At 38.1% G+C, this 20651-nt stretch overlaps 1 protein-coding gene across 3 annotated transcripts in view; it reads right to left on the reverse strand.

Annotated features, from left to right (window-relative positions):
* Positions 1 to 20651, reverse strand: part of COG5 (component of oligomeric golgi complex 5) — a 275728-nt gene that overhangs the window by 46317 nt on the left and 208760 nt on the right. For all 3 annotated transcript variants that reach the window (XM_027123902.1, XM_027123901.1, XM_027123903.1), the window contains exons 13-14: positions 18223 to 18384; positions 16143 to 16242 (exon numbers count right to left, since the gene is read on the reverse strand). In XM_027123902.1, coding sequence (XP_026979703.1) covers positions 16143 to 16242; positions 18223 to 18384 — 262 coding nt within the window. The remainder of the gene's footprint in view (positions 1 to 16142; positions 16243 to 18222; positions 18385 to 20651) is intronic.

The raw sequence follows: 20651 nt of genomic DNA on the forward strand, positions 1-20651 counted from the left end.
AAGCCCTGGTCTGGGAAGATCCCACATGTCACGGAGCAACTAAGCCTGTGCGCCACAACTACTGAGCCTGTGCTCTAGAGCCCCCGAGCCCCAACTGCCTGAGCCCACATGCCACAACTACTGAACCCGCGTGCCTAGAGCCCGCGCTCCACAACAAGAGAAGCCACCACAATGAGAAGCCTGTGCACTGCAACAAAGAGTAGCCCCCTCTCACCGCGACTAGAGAAAGCTCGCGTGCAGCAACGAAGACCCAACTCAGCCAAAAAAATTATAAAGAAAATTTAAAAAGAAAATTAAACTGCTATGGATTTAATTTGTCTTCTTTTGCCCTAGTTTCTTGAGGTGGAATATTTGAACAGTAATTTGGGATCTTTTTTTTTTGCCCCCCATATAAGCATTTAATGCTATGTATTTCCCTAAATTAACTGCATCCCAGGAAGTTTGATATGGTATATTCTCATGTTTATTTAATTCAAAATATATTTTTATATTTCCCTTTTGACCCAGAGATTATTTGAAAGTATGTTATTTAATTTCCAAATATTTGAGAGATTTTCCAGATATTTTTCGGTTACTTTGAGGGGAGGGGTCACAGACCTCTTTGAAACCTGTTACAACATTTTTCCAGAAAAAACTCATATAAAATAACATTTTGTAATTTCCTGGGGTTCACAGATCCCCTGAAAACCCTTCACAGAACTCCTAGATTAGCAATTCCTACCCTAAGACATTGAAAACTGATTTTTTAAAAAGGCTGTCCACAAAGGAGAAACATTTTCTGTAGCCCTATCACACTTTCCATATGTACCATTTTTTTAGGTATGTCTCAGAAAATAATCTAAATTGGCACAAGTTCATACTAGTGAGTTTAGTAAAAGTTGGCTGCCCAAAAGTTAGCTGCTATGTGCTTGATATAGTAAAGGGAAAAGACAATCAGTAATTTCTAAGATGCAAATGAGTTCTTTTATACTCAAATGCACTGAATTTTAGTTTGCATCCTAACTTTTAAAAGAAAGTGTCTTTTTGTTTGTTTTGTCATTTTTTTCAAATTAAGACTGCTGTTTTTCTGCTGATAAGAGAGAGCAGGAGCACACAAGCTACAGGTAGACAGCAATACATTTTCAGCTTTTCAGCAGCTTGAAGTTACAAATATGTCATAAAATTCAGAAGAAATATGAGAACTAGCCTAGTACCTTGAAAGCTCTCAGAGGCTCCTCTGTGAAAACTGTCTTCCTCTATGGGTACTCCATTTGTCCCTGTTGTCTGGGGGTTTTATAGTTGCCCTTTCAACCATGCCTCCCTCCCGACCACTACCACCACAGCTCTGCAATTTAAAATCACGTCTAATGCTGGTGGCTCAGAGATCCCATCACACTGGATATTACAAGAGCCAATCCCTGAGCGTGTTTTGGCTTTGGTTCCATTTGCAAGGCCATCTTGCCTCGTGTCACGCTAGGCTGATACCTATGGCAGCCCTAGGAGGTAAATATAGGTTTTCTTTCTATCTTATTTGTAAGTGTAGCTATATCTTTGTCATTATAAGTATTTGTATGACATTATAAGTATTTGTATACTAGGGAATAGGGTACTCTGAGTGAATCACAGCCTAACCCTGACTAAATGCTGACAACTTTCTCTCCCAGAAACATACTTTAAAATAGTATAATTTGAAGTATACATTAGAGAATTAAATTATATTCCTATACCTTGAAACAGGGATAAGATTATACCTTCTTGATCACTAAGATGCTTGAAAAGATATAAAAGCTCTATAGTTTTAAGATCACTTCCAATTCCGGTAAAAATGGACCAGGTAATTCAGACTAATCCTGTCAATGGCAACACCTAGAAAAGCTGAATTATATATTTAAAAAACCCTCATGGTATCAAAGTGCTAACATGGCAGTGAAAACTCATGGGGGCCTGATCCAAATGCCCAGTTTCTTTTCAAGTCTCTTATTACTTCTTGTACTTTCTGGAGCTGACATGGAAAATTCTATTTGTTTTATTTGTTCACATTCTGAAATAAAGGAAGACATAAATGAAAGTATATTTTGTAATGAAAGACATAAGGAAAAATAGGAGAGGGGAAAAATTAATATTATATGCTTGTGGTAATGTAAACAAGTTTAGGACAACAAAGATTCAAGAATACAATATATGATAAGGGAATAAATATATGTCATCAAATAAGGCCATACAGAAAAAGGCTCATAATTTTTAAAAGTAAATTAACATTAATTAAAATCATTAAGTAAATTATCATAGTAATGAATTTCTACCTTCTTTGGGCTATGAAGCTGATAGTCATATGCCATAAAAATTTCATACACACTTAGGAGTAAATATTTGCAAATCATGTATCCATACAACTCAACAGCCAAAAACCAGTCTGACTGAAAGATGGGCAGAGGATCTGAAAAGACATTTTTCAAAGAAGATACCCAGATGGCAAACAGGTACATAAAAAAGTGCTCAACATCACTAATCATCAGAGAAATGCAAATCAAAACCATAAAGAGGCATCACTTCACACCTGTTAAAATGGCTGGTAAGAAAAAGATAAGAAATAACAAGTACTGGAGAGGATGTGGAGAAAAGGGAACCCTGTGCACTGATGGTGAGAATGTAAACTGCTACAGCCACTGTGGAAAACAGTATGGAGGTTCCTCAAGAAATTAAAAACAGAACTACCGTATGATTCAGCAATCTGAAGAAAATGCAATCACTATCTGGAAAAGATATATGCACCCCTATGTTCACTGAAGCATTACTTACACTAGCCAAGATGTGGAAACAACCTAACGGTCCATGGCAAATGAATGGATAAAGAAAATGTGGTGTATATGTATAATGGAATATTATTCAGCTACAAAAAAAGAAAGAAATCCTGCCATTTGTGACAACATGGATGGACCTTGAGGGCATTATACTAAGTAAAATAAGTCAGATAGAGGAAAACAAAAGCCTTTGATTTCACTTATATGTAGAATCTAAAAAACAAAACAAAACAAACTCATAGATACAAGAGAACAGATTGGTGGCTGCTAGAGGTGAGGGGTAAGGGGTGGGAGAAATGGGTGAAGATGGTGAAAAGGTACAAACTTCCAGTTATAAGACAGTAAGTCCAGGGATGTAATGTACAGCAGGAGGACTACAGCTAACAATACCGTATACTGAAAGTTGCTAAAAGAGAAAATCTTAAAAGTTCTCATCACAAGAAAAAAAAAAGTTAGGCTGTGCACCTGAAACTAATATAATGTTGTGTGTCAATTATATCCCAATACAAACAAATATTTTAAAAATTTAATACACACTATTAGGATTCAAGAAGGGAGATTAGGCCATTGGGAATTAAAAAGAAAAGCTCATTAACTCTTTTTTTCTGTTGTCAAGTTCCCAACTTGGCTTTGTGATAGATGGCGTAATCGGCCCCAATCCTTCATCTCTTTCTGCAGCCATATCCTTTGCTATTTAGTATCGCACTGTGGCTGGGTTGCTTTGGTGAGCCACACTTACGGGGCTATTTTCTCTCTTGTGCCTCTGCCTTCACTGTGAAACCAAGCTCAGAATAGCCTGCTGCAGGATTAGAGACATGAAGAACAGAGTATTAACTATGGTTAAAGCCAGCCTAGATCAGCAGCTAGCCTAGTGTGGAGTAAACCCAGCCAAAGTCAGCAAAGTCACCTAGCTGCCCCTCACAGGCCCCAAGACGTATAAGCAATAAATGCTTATTGCATGCAACTCAGATTTTGTAGCTATTATACAACAATTTTGTGGCAACAGTTAAACAGACTTTTGAGCAGACTTTAACTGACGACTGCATTTTTAAATTTCTGCTGAAAATATTTGCTAATTACAACACCATTATTTGACATTTCTCTCTGTCTTCACTATGGCCTACTGAATCTTAGACAGCATGACTACTTACTACTGACCTGACACAGCCCCCAGAAAATCAAGCTCTTATGAGTCTGGGAAGCAAGTCAGAGAGCTGTCTTAATGAAAAGAAGGAGTGATCCTAAAATACACCAACATAAGAAGAGAGGTAACAAAGAGTGGAAAGCTGTCTGAAGAATCAAGAGGGTAGGTAACCCAAAGGATCAGTGTATTTGTATTACAGCTAAAGTGCGTTTGGTTCAAGAGAATCTACCGATACGTTTCCTCTGCTTGCGCCTAACATAAAAACTCTTCCAAGTGATTTCTTATTTTTTTAAAAATCTTCTACTTGAATGTTAATAACACAGGCTATTACCATATGATATTATATGGAGCAGTATCCAAGTAGACGACATTTAAACCTGCATTAAACAATCCTTTTAAAACTAAAAAAGTTAAACTCCTATGTTTCTATATCATCATTTAAATATCACACATGCAGGTTTTCTTCCATTATAAGAATGTCAAGTCTCTAAACTACTTGTTAATTATACAAAGAATAAAGTGTATATTTACAAAGCTTTTAAAAAACCCTACTGTCGTCTAGAGCTACTGACCTCATCATACACAGCTACTGACCTGCTCAGAAGCTGAAACCTCCCCTTAAATGTCATCCTTATTATTGTTTCAAATGGTCTGCAATCTAATTAAATGCCAATCCACTTTTTCACAATTTATAACATTTGACATTTATATTGGGATTCTATATGTCATGCCCAGAAACCATCAGATAATAGTTATTATTAGAAAATGCCCTAACAATGTACCTTTTAAAAGGAATACTTACTAGTATTGTTTGCCTATAATTTTGTTATCACAGTAGTTTGTAAGCCTATATATTACCAAGGTATCGCAATAATTCCCTTATATAATACTTTAATTTTCTTTTAACATATAGAGAACAAGGAAAACACTGATTCAAACTTGTGGTTGCAAGGTCTAGTGACATGTTCTACTAAAGTTCACATTTCAGAACTATACAAATTACCAATATATCACCATTATATAATCAATTTGTTCAATCATAAAATATTATGATATATACATCTATAGGTGTGTGTGTGTGTGCATTTGGAATATAAAATTCTACTTAGTAAATTAATTATAACTTCACAGCTGCTGTCAAGACAAACAAGTAAGAATTCTTAAATGAAGACAGTCTAAAAAAACACTGATCTCATTTTCACGAAAGAGCACCTTGGAAACATACTAAATTAAATACATGTTAAGGAAGTAAACCCTAAGACTTATAACTCACATGTGCGAATTCAAGGCTAAATCCCTGTTATTTCTAAATTAAATCACTAAACCATCTAAACATCTGCTACCATCTGAATGTTCGTACCCTCCGCCCACCAATTCATACGTTGAAACCTAATGCCCCAGGTGGCGGGAGCCTTTGGCAGCTGATTAGGTTATGAGGGCAGAGCACTCATGAATGGGATTTGTGCCCTTATAAGAGACGCTTGAGAAGGCCCCCTTGCCCCTTCTACACTGTGAGCTCACAGAATAAAGACAGCCATCTATGAACCAAGAAAGGGGCTCTCACCAAATACCTAATCTGCTGACGCCTTGATCTTGGACTTGCCAGCCTCCAGAACTGTGAGAAATAAATTGCTGTTGTTTATAAGTCACCCAGTTTAGGGCATTTTGTTACAGTAGCCCGAATGGACTAAGACACTATCCATTAAGAATAGAGAAGTAAACTATGATACGTAAGTATACTATGCATGTATTAAAATAGCAAATATAGATCTCTATGTTATACTGTAAAGTGGGTAAGTAAATCACAAAACAATACTACTTAAGTAAAGAAAGAAAGATGTATTTGTGTTGTGGTACAAGAGAGTTTTTTTGTTTGTTTGTTTGTTTGTTTTTGTACGCAGGCCTCTCACTGTTCTGGCCTCTCCCGTTGCAGAGCACAGGCTCCGGATGCAGGCCCAGGGGCCATGGCTCACGGGCCCAGCCACTCCGCGGCATGTGGGATCTTCCAGGACCGGGGAACGAACCCGTGTCCCCTGCATCGGCAGGCGGACTCTCAACCACTGCGCCACCAGGGAAGCCCAACAAGAGAGTTTTAAAGCTTGGTCTAGACTCAAATCGGAGTCTGAATGCTAGTTTCAAGACTTGCCTGCCGGCATTGCACTTTTAGGAGTCTATATCGGCCAGGCTACTAAGCTTTCTCAGCCTGAATTCCCACTTTGTAGTGGCGGATATTGATACTTCCATTTCAAGGGTTGTTGTGAGATAAATGAGATAATACATTTTAATGCCTTGGCACAATCCAAGCAACTATAGATGTTTAATAATGGTAGTTATTTTTACGACCCTATCCTAACCTTAAAAAATGAATTCTCGGGCTTCCCTGGTGGCACAGTGGTTGGGAGTCCGCCTGCCGATGCAGGGGACGTGGGTTCGTGCCCTGGTCTGGGAAGATCCCATATGCCGCGGAGCGGCTGGGCCCGTGAGCCACGGCCACTGGGCCGGCGCGTCGGGAGCCTGTGCTCCGCAACGGGAGAGGCCGTGGCAGTGAGAGGGCCGCATACCATTAAAAAAAAAAAAAAAAAAAAGAATTCTCTGGTACCATTTAAGAGTCAGAAAGAAGGATGTAAGGATTTGTCCCTATAGAGCTTTAGGTTTTTATGACATAACTCTGGTGATTAATAACAAAGAAGACTTAGAAAAACAAATACATGTGTAATGATAAAATAATTTCAGATTATTATAAGCAAATATATGTACTATGTATATAACTCATATATGTTTTATTCTACTATATCCTAAGACATTCAAATAATAAGGTTGAAAAGAAAAACATACAGCTTTTTTAGGCATATGAAAGAATATATCCAAAAACACATAGTGAGTTTAGATGGTCATAAAGATGGTCCACACAAAGGATCAACTTGAGAAATCCTTTTACCATTCTTTCTCCTGATGTGAACTAAAGCTATAGTTAAGCATGTTAAATGTTCCGATAGCCAAGAAACTTCCACAACTAACCTTTAGGAAAATAAATTTAGGATTCTGGAAAGCTGCTCATTCTGCACTTCAAGTTTTGTATTTTCAAGTTGCCCTTTTAAAAAACACACTGTTGTTAAAATTCTAGCTTTCCTTTATTTCACAGCTTAAACATTCATTAATGATATGATTTCTGTTACTTTTCAACCTTGTGGACTTGAGACTTAAATATCTCACCTACAGAAAGAACTGTCCCTTTATAGACTTATACCAAATTTCAACTAAACATTTCCACTTACAGATAGAGTAGATATTCTACTTTAAAACATGTTTCAGGGCTTCCCTGGTGGTGCAGTGGTTGGGGGTCCACCTGCCGATGCAGGGGACATGGGTTCGTGCCCCAGTCCGGGAGGATCCCACGTGCCGTGGAGCGGCAGGGCCTGTGAGCCATGGCCGCTGGGCCAGCGCGTCTGGAGCCTGTGCTCCGCAGCGGGAGAGGCCACAACAGTGAGAGGCCCGCGTACGGCAAAAAAAAAAAAAGAAAAAAAAGAAAAACATCTTTCAATCTTTCTCTCACTAAAGATTTAACACTTGGCTATTTTCTTCTAAATGTTTTCAGTGAAATAATTATAAAGGAAGAGGAATATGGTAAGATCAAAGAACAAAACGTGTCAAATTTAAAAACATAGAGGAGGGGCAGAAAGTGTCATTAATAGCCAAAGCACAAGAGATGAACATTAGAAGTTACTTGTCATTACTCAATAATATTTAAAATAATAAACATATGATGCTGTTTGAACTGTTATTTAATGCTTAGGCTTTCTTTAAACACTAAAATGAAAGCAGAAAAGTAAAACGACCTTAAAAAAATTCACTTAAAAAAAAAAAAATTTTAAGAAACTGTGAACCAAGATGGCGGAGTAGAAGGACATGCTCTCACTCCCTCTTGTGAGAACACCAGAATCATAACTAGCTGCTGGACAATCATCAACAGGAAGACACTGGAACTCATCAAAAAAGATACCCTCACATCCAAAGACAAAGGAGAAGCCACAATGAGACGGTAGGAGGGGCACAATCACAGCAAAATCAAATCCCATAACTGCTGGGTGGGTGACTCACAGACTGGAGAACACTTATACCACAGAAGTCCACCCACTGGAGTGAAGGTTCTGAGCCCCACGTCAGGCTTCCCAACCTGGGGGTCTGGCAATGGGAAGAGGAATTTGTAGCGAATCAGAGTTTGAAGCTGTAAGGCCAACTGGCCCGAGGCAGGGGAACACAATCAGATTCACCGGTTGCATCAGAACGAAATTCTCCAGACCACCCAGTTCCAGAAACTGCCCTGGAGACATTCCGGACCACCCAGTTCCAGAAACTAACCTGGGGACTTTGAAACCAGCCCAGCCTTCCCGCCTTTCAAGGGGCGGGACCAACGGTCCCCCAGGATACCCGAAAAGACCACCAAATAAGGAATACCCTGCGCCCTCCCAGATTCACCACACCCCTTTCCCTTCTTCCCCTATAAAATCTTGCCCAACCCTCGCCCCGGCGCGACTTCTCTGGCCCCCTTTCTCTCGGACCAGTGAACCTCGCCCGGGAGCGCTCCCTAATAAAGCTCACTTGAAGCCTTCCCCTGTTTCGTGATGCCGTTTGTTAAGATCCGACCTTACAGAAGCCTAGTGGGATTTGACTGCAGGACTTCGACAGGACTGGAGGAAACAGAGACTCTAGGAGAGCACACACAAAGTAGTGTGCGCATTGGGACCCAGGGGAAGGAGCAATGACCCCCGGGGAGACTGAACCAGACCTACCTGCTAGTGTTGGAGGGTCTCCTGAAGAGGCAGGGGGTGGCTGTGGCTCACTGTGGGGACAAGGACACTGGCAGCAGAAGTTCTGGGAAGTACTCCTTGGCGTGAGCTCTCCCAGAGTCTGCCATTAGCCCCACCAAAGAGCCCAGGTAGGCTCCACTGTTGGGTTGCCTCAGGCCAAACAACCAAGAGGGAGGGAACTCAGCCCCACCCATCAGCAGTCAAGTGGATTAAAGTTTTACTGAGCTCTGTCCACCCACCACCAGTCCCTCGCATCAGGAAACCTGCACAAGCCTCTTAGACAGCCTCACCCACCAGAGGGCAGACAGCAGAAACAAGAACTACAGTCCTGCAGCCTGTGGAACAATAACCACATTCACAGAACGACAGACAAGATGAAAAGGCAGAGGGCTATGTACCAGATGAAGGAACAAGATAAAACCACAGAAAAACAACTAAATGAAGTGGAGATAGGCAACATTCCAGAAAAAGAATTCAGAATAATGATAGTGAAGATGATCCAGGACCTCGGAAAAAGAATGGAGGCAAAGATCGAGAAGATGCAAGAAATGTTTAACAAAGACCTAGAAGAATTAAAGAGCAAACAAACAGAGATGAACAATACAATAACTGAAATGAAAACTACACTAGAAGGAATCAATAGCAGAATAACTGAGGCAGAAGAACGGAGAAGTGACCTGAAAGACTGAATGGTGGAATTCACTGCTGTGGAACAGAATAAAGAAAAAAAAATGAAAAGAAATGAAGACAGCCTAAGAGACCTCTGGGACAACATTAAAGGCAACAACATTCACATTATAGGGGTCCCAGAAGTAGAAGAGAGACAGAAAGGACCCGAGAAAATATTTGAAGAGATTATAGTTGAAAACTTCCCTAACATGGGAAAGGAAATAGCCACCCAAGTCCAGGAAGCACAGAGAGTCCCATACAGGATAAACCCAAAGAGAAACAAACCAAGACACATAGTAACCAAACTGGCAAAAATTAAAGACAAAGAAAAATTATTGAAAGCAGCAAGGGAAAAATGACAAATAACATACAAGGGAACTCCCATAAGATTAACAGCTGATTTCTCAGCAGAAACTCTACAAGCCAGAAGGGAGTGGCATGATATACTTAAAGTGATGAAAGGCAAGAACCTACAGCCAAGATTACTCTACTCAGCAAGGATCTCATTTAGATTCAATGGAGAAATCAAAAGCTTTACAGAAAAGCAAAAGCTAAGAGAATTCAGCACCACCAAACCAGCTCTACAACAAATGCTAAAGGAACTTCTCTAAGTGGGAACACAAGAGAAGAACCTACAAAAACAAACCCCAAACAATTAAGAAAACGGTAATAGGAACATATATATCAATAATTACCTTAAATGTGAATGGATTAAATGCTCCAACCAAAAGACACAGGCTTGCTGAATGGATTCAAAAACAAGACCCATATATATGCTGTCTACAAGAGACCCACTTCAGACCTAGGGACACATACAGACTGAAAGTGCGGGGATGGAAAAACATATCCCATGCAAATGGAAATCAGAAGAAAGCTGGAGGAGCAATACTCGTATCAGATAAAATAGACTTTAAAATAAAGAATGTTACAAGAGACAAGGAAGGACACTACATAATGATCAACGGATCAATGAAGATATAACAGATAGAAGAAGAAGATATAACAATTATAAATATGTACGCACCCACCACAGGAGCACCTCAATACATAAGGTAACTGCTAACAGCTGTAAAACAGGAAATCAACAGTAACACAATAATCGTGGGGGACTTTAACACCTCACTTACACCAATGGACAGATCAATCAAAATGAAAATAAATAAGGAAACAGAAGCTTTAAATGACACAACAGACCAGGTAGATTTAATTGATATTTATAGGACATTCCATCCAAAAACAACGGAATACACTTTCTTCTCAAGTGTGCACGGAACATTCTCCAGGATAGACCACATCTTGGGTCACAAATCAAGTCTCAGTAAATTTAAGAAAACTGAAATCATATGAAGCATCTTTTCTGACCACAACGCTATGAGATTAGAAATGAATTACAGGGGAAAAAACATAAAAAACACAAACACATGGAGGCTAAACACTACGTTACTAAAAAACCAAGAGATCACTGAAGAAATCAAAGAGGAAATCAAGAAATACCTAAAGACAAATGACAATGAAAACGTGACAATCTAAAACCTACGGGATACAGCAAAAGCAGTTCTAAGAGGGAAGTTTATAGCTATACAGGCCTACCTCAAAAAACAAGAACAATCTCAAATAAATAATCTAATCTTACACCTAAAGGAACTAGAGAAAGAAGAACAAACAAAACCCAAAGTTAGAAGAAGGAAAGAAATCATAAAGATCAGAGCAGAAATAACTGAAATAGAAACAAAGAAAACAATAGCAAAGATAAATAAAACTAAAAGCTGGTTCTTTGAGAAGATAAACAAAATTGATAAACCGTTAGCCAGGCTCATCACGAAAAAGAGGGAGAGGACTCCAATCAATAAAATTGGAAATGAAAAAGGAGAGGTTACAACAGACACCACAGAAGTACAAAGCATCCTAAGAGACTACTACAGGCAACTCTATGCCAATAAAATGGACAACCGGGAAGAAATGGAAAAATTCTTAGAAGGGTATAACCTTCTAAGACTGAACCAGGAAGAAATAGAAAATATGAACAGACCAATCTCAAGTAGTGAAGTTGCAACTGTGATTAAAAATCTTCCAACAAACAAAAGTCCAGGACCAGATGGCTTCACAGGTGAATCCTATCAAACATTTAGGGAAGAGCTAACATCCGTCTTTCTCAAACTCTTCCAAAAAACTGCAGAGGAAGGAACATTCCCAAACTCATTCTATGAGGCCACCACCACCCTGATAACAAAACCAGACAAAGATACTGCAAAAAAAGAAAATTACAGACCAATATCACTGATGAATATAGATGCAAAAATCCTCAACAAAATACTAGCAAACAGAATCCAACAACACATTAGAAGGATCATACACCATGATCAAGTGGATTTATCCCAGGGATGCAAGGATTCTTCAATACATGCAAATCAATCAATGTGATACACCATATTAACAAACTGAAGAAGAAAAACCATATGATCATCTCAATAGATGCAGAAAAGCTTTAGACAAAATTCAACACCCACTTATGATAAAAACTCTCCAGAAAGTGGGCAAAGAGGGAACCTACCTCAACATAATAAAGGCCATATACGACAAACCCACAGCAAACATCATTCTCAATGGTGAAAAACTTGAAAGCATTTCCACTAAGATCAGGAACAAGACAAGGATGTCCACTCTCACAACTATTATTCAATACAGTTTTGGAAGTCCTAGCCTCAGCAATCAGAGAAGAAAAAGAAATAAAAGGAATACAAATTGGAAAAGAAGAAGTAAAGCTGTCACTGTTTGCAGATGACATGATACTATACATAGAGAATCCTAAAGATGCCACCCAAAAACTACTAGAGCTAATCAGTGAATTTGGTAAAGTTGCAGAATACAAAATTAATGCACAGAAATCCCTTGCATTCCTATACACTAATGATGAAAAATCTGAAAGAGAAATTAAGGAAACACTCCCATTTACCACTGCAACAAGAAGAATAAAATACCTAGGAATAAACCTACCTAGGGAGACAAAAGACCTGTATGCAGAAAACTGTAAGACACTGATGAAAGAAATCAAAGATGATACCAACAGATGGAGAGATATACCATGTTCTTGGATTGGAAGAATCAATATTGTGAAAATGACTATACTACCCAATGCAATCAACAGATTCAATGCAATCCCTATCAAATTACCAATGGCATTTTTTTTATGGAAGTAGAACAAAAAATCTTAAAATTTGTATGGAGACACAAAGACCCCGAATAACCAAATTAGTCTTGAGGGAAAAGAACAGAGCTGAAGGAATCAGACTCCCTGACTTCAGACTACACTACAAAGCTACAGTAATCAAGACAATATGGTACTGGCACAAAAACAGAAACATAGCTCAATGGAACAAGATAGAAAGCCCAGAGGTAATAAACCCATGCACCTATGGACAACTAATTTATGACAAAGGAGGCAAGGATATACAATGGAGAAAAGACAGTCTCTTCAATAAGTGGTGCTGGGAAAACTGGACAGCTACATGTAAAAGAATGAAATTAGAATACTCCCTAACACCATACACAAAAATAAACTCAAAATGAATTAGAGACCTAAATGTACGACCGGACACTATAAAACTCTTAGAGGAAAACATAGGAAGAACACTCTTTGACATAAAGCACAGCAAGATCTTTTTTGATCCACCTCCTAGAGTAATGGAAATAAAAACAAAAATAAACAAATGGGACCTAATGAAACTTAAAAGCTTTTGTGCAGCAAAGGAAACCATAAACAAGACGAAAAGACAACCCTCAGAATGGGTGAAAATATTTGCAAACGAATCAACGGACAAAGGATTAATCTCCAAAATATATAAATATCTCATGCAGCTCAATATTAAAAAAACAAACAACCCAATCCAAAAATGGGCAGAAGACCTAAACAGACCTTTCTCCAAAGAAGACGTACAGATGGCCAAGAAGCACATGAAAAGATGCTCAACATCACTAATTATTAGAGAAATGCAAATCAAAACTACAAAGAGGTATCACCTCACACCAGTTAGAATGGGCATCATCAGAAAATCTACAAACAACAAATACTGGAGAGGGTGTGGAGAAAAGGGAACCCTCTTGCACTGTTGGTGGGCATGTGAACTGATACAGCCACTATGGAGAACAGTATGGAGGTTCCTTAAAAAACTGAAAATAGAATTACCGTATGATCCAGCAATCCCACTACTAGGCATATACCCAGCGAAAACAACAATTCAAAAAGACTCATGCGGGCTTCCCTGGTGATGCAGTGGTTGAGAGTCCACCTGCCGATGTAGGGGACATGGGTTCGTGCCCCGGTCCAGGAAGTTCCCACATGCCGTGGAGCGGCTAGGCCTGTGAGTCATGGCCGCTGAGCCTGCATGTCCAGAGCCTGTGCTCCGCAACAGGAGAGGCCACAACAGTGAGAGGCCTGCGTATCGAAAAAAAGAAAAAAAAAAAGACTCATGCACCCCAATGTTCATTGCAGCAGTATTTACAACAGCCAGGTCATGGAAGTAAACTAAATGCCAATCGACAGAAGAATGGATAAAGAAGATGTGGTACATATATACAATGGAATATTACCCAGCCATAAAAAGGAATGAAATTGGGTCTTTGTTGAGACGTGAATGGATCTAGGGACTGTCATACAGAGTGAAATAAGTCAGAAAGAGAAAAACAAATATTGTATATTAACGCATATACGTGGAACCTAGAAAAATGGTACAGATGAACCGGTTTGCAGGGCAGAAATTGAGACACAGTTGTAGAGAACAAATGTATGGACACCAAAGGGGGAATGTGGCTGAGGGGTGGTGGTGGTGGTGTGATGAATTGGGCAACTGGAATTGACACGTATACAGTGATGTGTATAAAATGGATGACTAATAAGAACCTGCTGTGTAAAAAAAAAAAAAGTGATCAAATGTATTCTATTGGAATGAATCAAACGTAGACCATGTTTACTGTCTAAAAAACAAAATTTTAAGTCCGGAACTTTCTGTTACCCTTTAGCATTGTAGGATGGTAGGCCTGAGTAATTTAGGGTCACAGACTATTTGACCAACAGCATCAATTCAATCCAATGTTTTTGATATATTTTAATTTTGTTAAAGCCTTTTGCCACCACTGCCTTAACTGAAGTCACATGTTACATTTACCACTGCCCCTGCCTGACACAGAAGAGTGATATATTTTCCATACATATGCTGGCTCTTCTTTATAATGTTGTTTTCAGGTGGGACCATCTCATAAGGATATTTTTTTCCTGACACTTCCAGTAATTACACTGAACTAACTCTACTGGATATAATACCGAATTTCATTTATAGCAATAAACCATGTTTTTCAAAGTAATAAGTATCATAATAAAGCTTCTATAAAAAAAAGTTTGAGAGAAAAATTAGTCATCTAATTATCTACAAAGAGCTTCCATGGTCTCTGTAGGGCCAGTTTTCAATAAACAAAGTTAAAAAAAAAAGATGCTTCTAAATTATTTGTCAAGACTGCAAGAATAATTGAGTAGAAAATAGCACCATATTAATATGCAAACACAATGGAGCCATCCATTGGAAGTGAAAGCAGGAAGTCTCATGAAATGATTGTTAGCACCAAGGATTATTTTATGCAAATTCCTTAAGTTCAATTTGTTACCAACCTACTCTAAAAATTATTCCAGAACCAACTAGAACTACTAGGATATAGGTAAAGCCAGATTACAACTGACCCTTGAACACATGGGTTTGAACTGGGAGGGTCCACTTACCTGCAGATTTTTTTCAGTAGTAAATAATACAGTACTACATGATCCGCAGTTGGTTGAATCCACCGACACGGAAGGGATGACAAGGAGAAACTACGAATACCGAGAGCTGACTATCAATTACACATGGATTTCTGACTGCAGGGAGGGTAGGTACCCCAACCCCCAAGTTGTTCAAGAGTCAACTGTACTTCATTTTACAATGTTTCAATTGGAGCAGTCAGGGAAGCCAAACAACAACAAAAAAACATGGTTAGCTATCCGTATAATGACAGTAGAGATACCACATTTTGGCACATTCTCTAAAATTAGTCCATCAATGACAGTTAAAGATGTACTAAAGCCCTACTCCTTGGATTTCAGTTAGCATACATATCTACTAGTTAAATATGTATGCTTAACTTTAAAACATTAATGTAGAGAATTAAAATTATGATTCAGGCATGCAGCTATTATTTTAAATATATGCAAACAGCTGTTTCAAAAAGAGTAATTTTGGAGCTAAACTTCCAGTCTAGGGCTCGAACCTTTAGAAAGTAAATCAACATCTTTCTTTTACAGTTTTAAGCACTTCACTTCCTCCAATCATTTTCTAATGGTTCAAGTCAATTTCACACTAAGTAACAGCACATGAATGATATCTGCGGTGAGGGGTCTCATGACAGGAAATTTGATCAATCTGAAATAATTACACTTAAAAATATATATAATTTAGCCCATAAAGTGGCACATGCATTTTTTTAAAAGTCTTATAAAACCTGCCTGCATTTTTTAAGTGTAGCAATGGTAGGAGGGCCAATTTTTAAGAGGTAACATTTTTTTCTGGTTTAAATTCATAAGAAAGTTTCAAAAATTCACTATAAAATTTTCCAGTAAATTAATATTCAGTCAATTCAATATTTATAGTTAGTCAAGTACTGTATAATTAGTAATTTTAAACAAAATCATTAAAGTTTACAGAAGGGACTATCACTTACCAGCTGCTCTGATTTTACACCATACAACTTGATGGTCTTTGCCACGTTTTTTGACACAGCTAATGTGAGGTCTGCATCAACAGCAGCTACATTTAGTTCACTGGAGAAAACAAAAACAGACTTTAATTATTAGCAACACAGTTCATCAACAAAGTAAAGAGCAACATATAAACCTAATCCGAATAAACAATGTGGTGATTTTTTTTTATAGATTTTACTGGTTGCCTCCAAGAACTGATGGATTGCACTGTTTCATTTTCCCTCCTAAATTCAGCATTAGGAAAAAGTGCTCTAAGACTGTCTGGTTAATGACCAGTTTCTCATTAATAAATGCATGTCATGTGTGAGTTCAGGCTGTGATTAAGAGAGTAAATTGTGTGCAGAGTTTTCAAGTAGCACTCTTGTTAATACTGATAAGTGCAATTAGAGACACTGCATGTCACAGACATCTGCAAGGAAATGACAGCTCTTGAATGGAAATAGTAACCTTGAAGGACAAAGGCTAAAAATATAAATTACACAATACATAAAGGTACTCAGTTTCTGTAGAAATTATGCCAATTCATGCTATTTTGATAAAATAGCTTTTTAAATATATCAAAAGCATAACAAGGATTTAACTTGATATTTTGAAAATTTGGATTCTTAAAGTATTTCTCTGTCATGCTTATTTTCAATTTAACATTGGATTAATTGGGACATTTGAGGTAATTGCAAAAAAAAGTATTTACAAAGACCATGGAAAGTTAACTTTTTTAAAGTTAATTTTTAATTAAGAGTTAAAAATTGCATGAAAATGCATATACAAGTAGAAAAGCAAGAAAAGTAATTATTGTCTCTCAAGTAGCAGAATAAATCTTGGCACTTACCAGGTTGCCTTTATGAAGAAAGTGAAGGACTTTAAAACAACATTAGTGCTTACTATGTGTGACAAAAATGCCCTTTCATATACCAGTGAGACATATTTTTATTAAAGTTCACTTTCACATTCTATTAAACAATGGCATAAGTATGCTTCTTCAAGTCCCACCTTACAATTGATCACAGCATTGTCAAACTGCACCGGGGAATGGGTGCAGTCCATAAACAGGTAACATGTCCATAAACAGGTAAAGAGATCAAGTTCAATCCATGACCAGTTTTGTCACTACCGTATGAAACAAATAACGGAGACATTAGGGTATAAACGTCTTCAGTCAGGACTTTGGAAAGTCAAGATAACTGTGGAAAGATTTAGGATCAAGATGCTGGGCAATTTCAATGCTGTATTTAGATAGATATGCATATTATACCTGTGGCTTTTTAGTTGTACTCTCACATGCCTCAGAATCACCATCTTCAAATTTGTAATCTAAAAGAATCTAGACTTTTATACCTTGGTTCTATATTGCCTAACTACTAATTTTACTCCTCAAAATGTTCACCTATAAATAAATGTATAGACCTACTGTTACGACAACTTGTTATTATGACAGGAACTGAGACAGTCTCAACTGCAGATTAACCTGGGGGGTCCGTAAAATGTCTAAAAGCAACAGTATAATACATTGTCCGCAACCATTCAGGTTGCACAACCATATCCTCTGCTAGGATATCTTCCCTTTTGAGAGTTTTAAAAGCTGTCACATTCACTTAGAAAGCTTAAAATAGCAAACACAAGTAGACTAATCAGGATTATAATCCTTGTACGCCATGAAGTACTTTCTGGATTTAAGATAAAAAAAAGCTGATCTCCATGCTTTAGCTTCTCAATTTGTAAAATTTTTTAATATTAACTTTCCTACGTAATATCAGAAATTTACTATGGCATAAAGAATTAGGTTGTTTTACTTTGTATCCTTGACAAGATACAGAATAATGATAATTGACTATTTTTAGACTGTATTTAAATGGTTTTATTAATTGGAATCTCAAGTATTGATACTTACTACATGTGCACTCACTCAATGCAAAACTCTTGGTTTAATTTCCAGACTAATTATTTGAATGATTTGAGATAAATTAAAGACGTACTGCCATTATACATCACTAACAAATGTGGCAGGCATTTTGCGGCATGCCGCTACATGAAAATACATACCTTGCTATAGTTTTAATGATACCTTCAAGTTCATCGGCAGAAGGAGGATTACGACCACCAGGGGGAAAAACCAAGTTGATCGGATCAAAGAGTCGAGATAAGGATTTTGATAGATAAGCAGCCTCATAGGGTTGTAGTGAGTCTTTCAAAGCCTTTCCGGGACTGTGGGAACAAAGTTTATTAAAAATGAACTTAAATTATACAAAACTAAGTGCTAGTGTATCAGGTTGTAAATGCCTTTCTTAAAAACATATCTCCTATATAAAATGTAACTCTATATGAAGAAAAGAAAAAATTTTGTTTAAAAATGTATAAATATATTTACATAATCAAATGCTTATTAAGAACTAAACATTTTAATTTATACATAATTCCTGGGCATAAATGTTATATAATATGCACCAGTACCTACTGTAGTAAGTTTGTCGCTTAAAACTAAAGGAGTAACACTGTAAAATCTTATTAATTCTAATGGGGCCATGCCTTCACTTAGCATGTTTCTATAGAGCATACAAGAGAGGCAAGTCTGCAGAGACCTGCTCCCACAAGCTCAACCCTTTTCACACACAACAGCTGCCCTCTCATAAGCTCAGTGCCTAAGAGGGAAGTATACAGGTGCAGGTTTTTATCAGCCTTCTGATGCCAAAACTGATACTAACAAGAATGAGGACAAAATAAAAAGTGCTTGTGCAAGTCCCACAATCACCCAAATACTCCTAATTGTAGTTCTAAGTTAATTTGTTTTACAACATTCTTCACAAACTAAAATTTAGCCTACTAAACACTTCTTTCCTCCTCAGTCCTCCTATGTCTTCAGTTATTTCTGTTGATTTTCATTTACTTGTCCAACTATTGGATCTTGTATTTTACCTCTGACAATTACTATCAAATACCTATAACCATATAATTAACTCTGTATCTTCTCACATCACCCCTGTTTATGATCCTTCTACTGGCCTTTCCATTATCTTAAACAAACAAACAAAAACAAATCCCCCTTAATCCTAAATGTTCATTTTGAAAACATCTGACCTACTCCTTCAGGTATAGGAAACTTGGCTCTCTCCTTTTCCACCTTTGCTGGTCAACTGACAAGACCTAGAGGTCAGAACACTCTTGGCTCCTACATCACAATTCCATACTTATCTTAACACTTTCTCATTCAATAAGTATTTCACTCAACACATAGTTCCTGAGAATACTATGTGCCAGCCCTCACTGAGTGCTGGGAGGATAGAGATGAAATTTGCTTTACAGTCCAGTGAAGAAATGTGCAGGTAAAGTGTGAACTACAATAACTTCCATAACAGATGATGAGAGAAAGACCACAATGGGAACACGGAAGAACTAGTGTCTAAATGTGTCTGAGGCAATCCTCTACTGAAGTCCACGCCAGCTATTTAAATGTCTTCCCTATTTTTGCTCTGGTCATTTACTGACCTTAAGAAGCCTCTTCTCTCTTCTGCAGAAATTTCAGCACTAAATTATAAGTACTAACATTCTTCTTCTCCAAGGATCCTTCCAAAAGGTCCTGCAGCTCTACTCCAACACCAAAGCTGCCAAGGCCCAGCTGGCTATCTGCCAGCAGCCACTCCTCAAGCAGCTCGCACGGGAGAAGCTGCTCTATGCCAACATGTTTGAGAGGCTGGCTGAAGAGGAGAGCAAGACCAAGGCTGTGGTCGTTGCAGGAGAGCAGCCTGCTGACACAGAGATGGAGGACGAGCAGAAGGATGACCCGGCAGGGGGCCAGCCGCAGGTGGGGGCAGAGCACAGCCTCCCTCAGCCCTGCTCCAGTGGCTGCCTGCCTCCCCTGCTCCCTACCTTACTCCACCCTGTTAGTTTTGGAAAACCTGAAGAATCTGGGCGGGGTGGGGTGGGGCGGGGAGAAGGATCCTTGGTGATTACAATGTCAAAACAAACAACTTTTCTAAAACCTGTCCTGTACTAGAAGTCTACTTTCATTTTAGCTTTACTATGGAGCTTCCATGTTTGAGTCATTGTTTTGAACTGCTCTACCTGTGACGTCTCCAAGCTCGAAGACAACTTTCCACGCCCCCACTTGCCAGCCATCTCCTTCCCGCCTACTAATTCTCTTAAATGTCTACAATTTGCCAGGTACTTCCTAGATGCGGGAAATGTAGCAATGAAGTCAGTTAAAAAAAACTCCCTGTCCCCTGAAAGAGACTTCTGAGAACACAATATTGTAAATCAACTCTACTGCAATAAAAACTAATAAAAAAAAAAAAAGACTTCTGAGAAACATACAAAAAAAGAAATAAAATTTTTAAATGAGTTAACTATGGAATACAATGGAGAGTAAAAAATTTTGAGAAAAAGGAAGTAAGGAAGCCAGAGACCGTTTTTGTTTTTAATCCAATTTTACATAGGGTGAGGCAAGGGAAAGCTTCCTGAGATGATGTGAGGGAAAA

Source organism: Aethalodelphis obliquidens, unplaced genomic scaffold (assembly GCF_003676395.1).
Source record: "Aethalodelphis obliquidens isolate GAN/ISIS:26980383/991018 unplaced genomic scaffold, ASM367639v1 scaffold27, whole genome shotgun sequence".
Taxonomy (NCBI): Eukaryota; Metazoa; Chordata; class Mammalia; order Artiodactyla; family Delphinidae; genus Aethalodelphis; species Aethalodelphis obliquidens.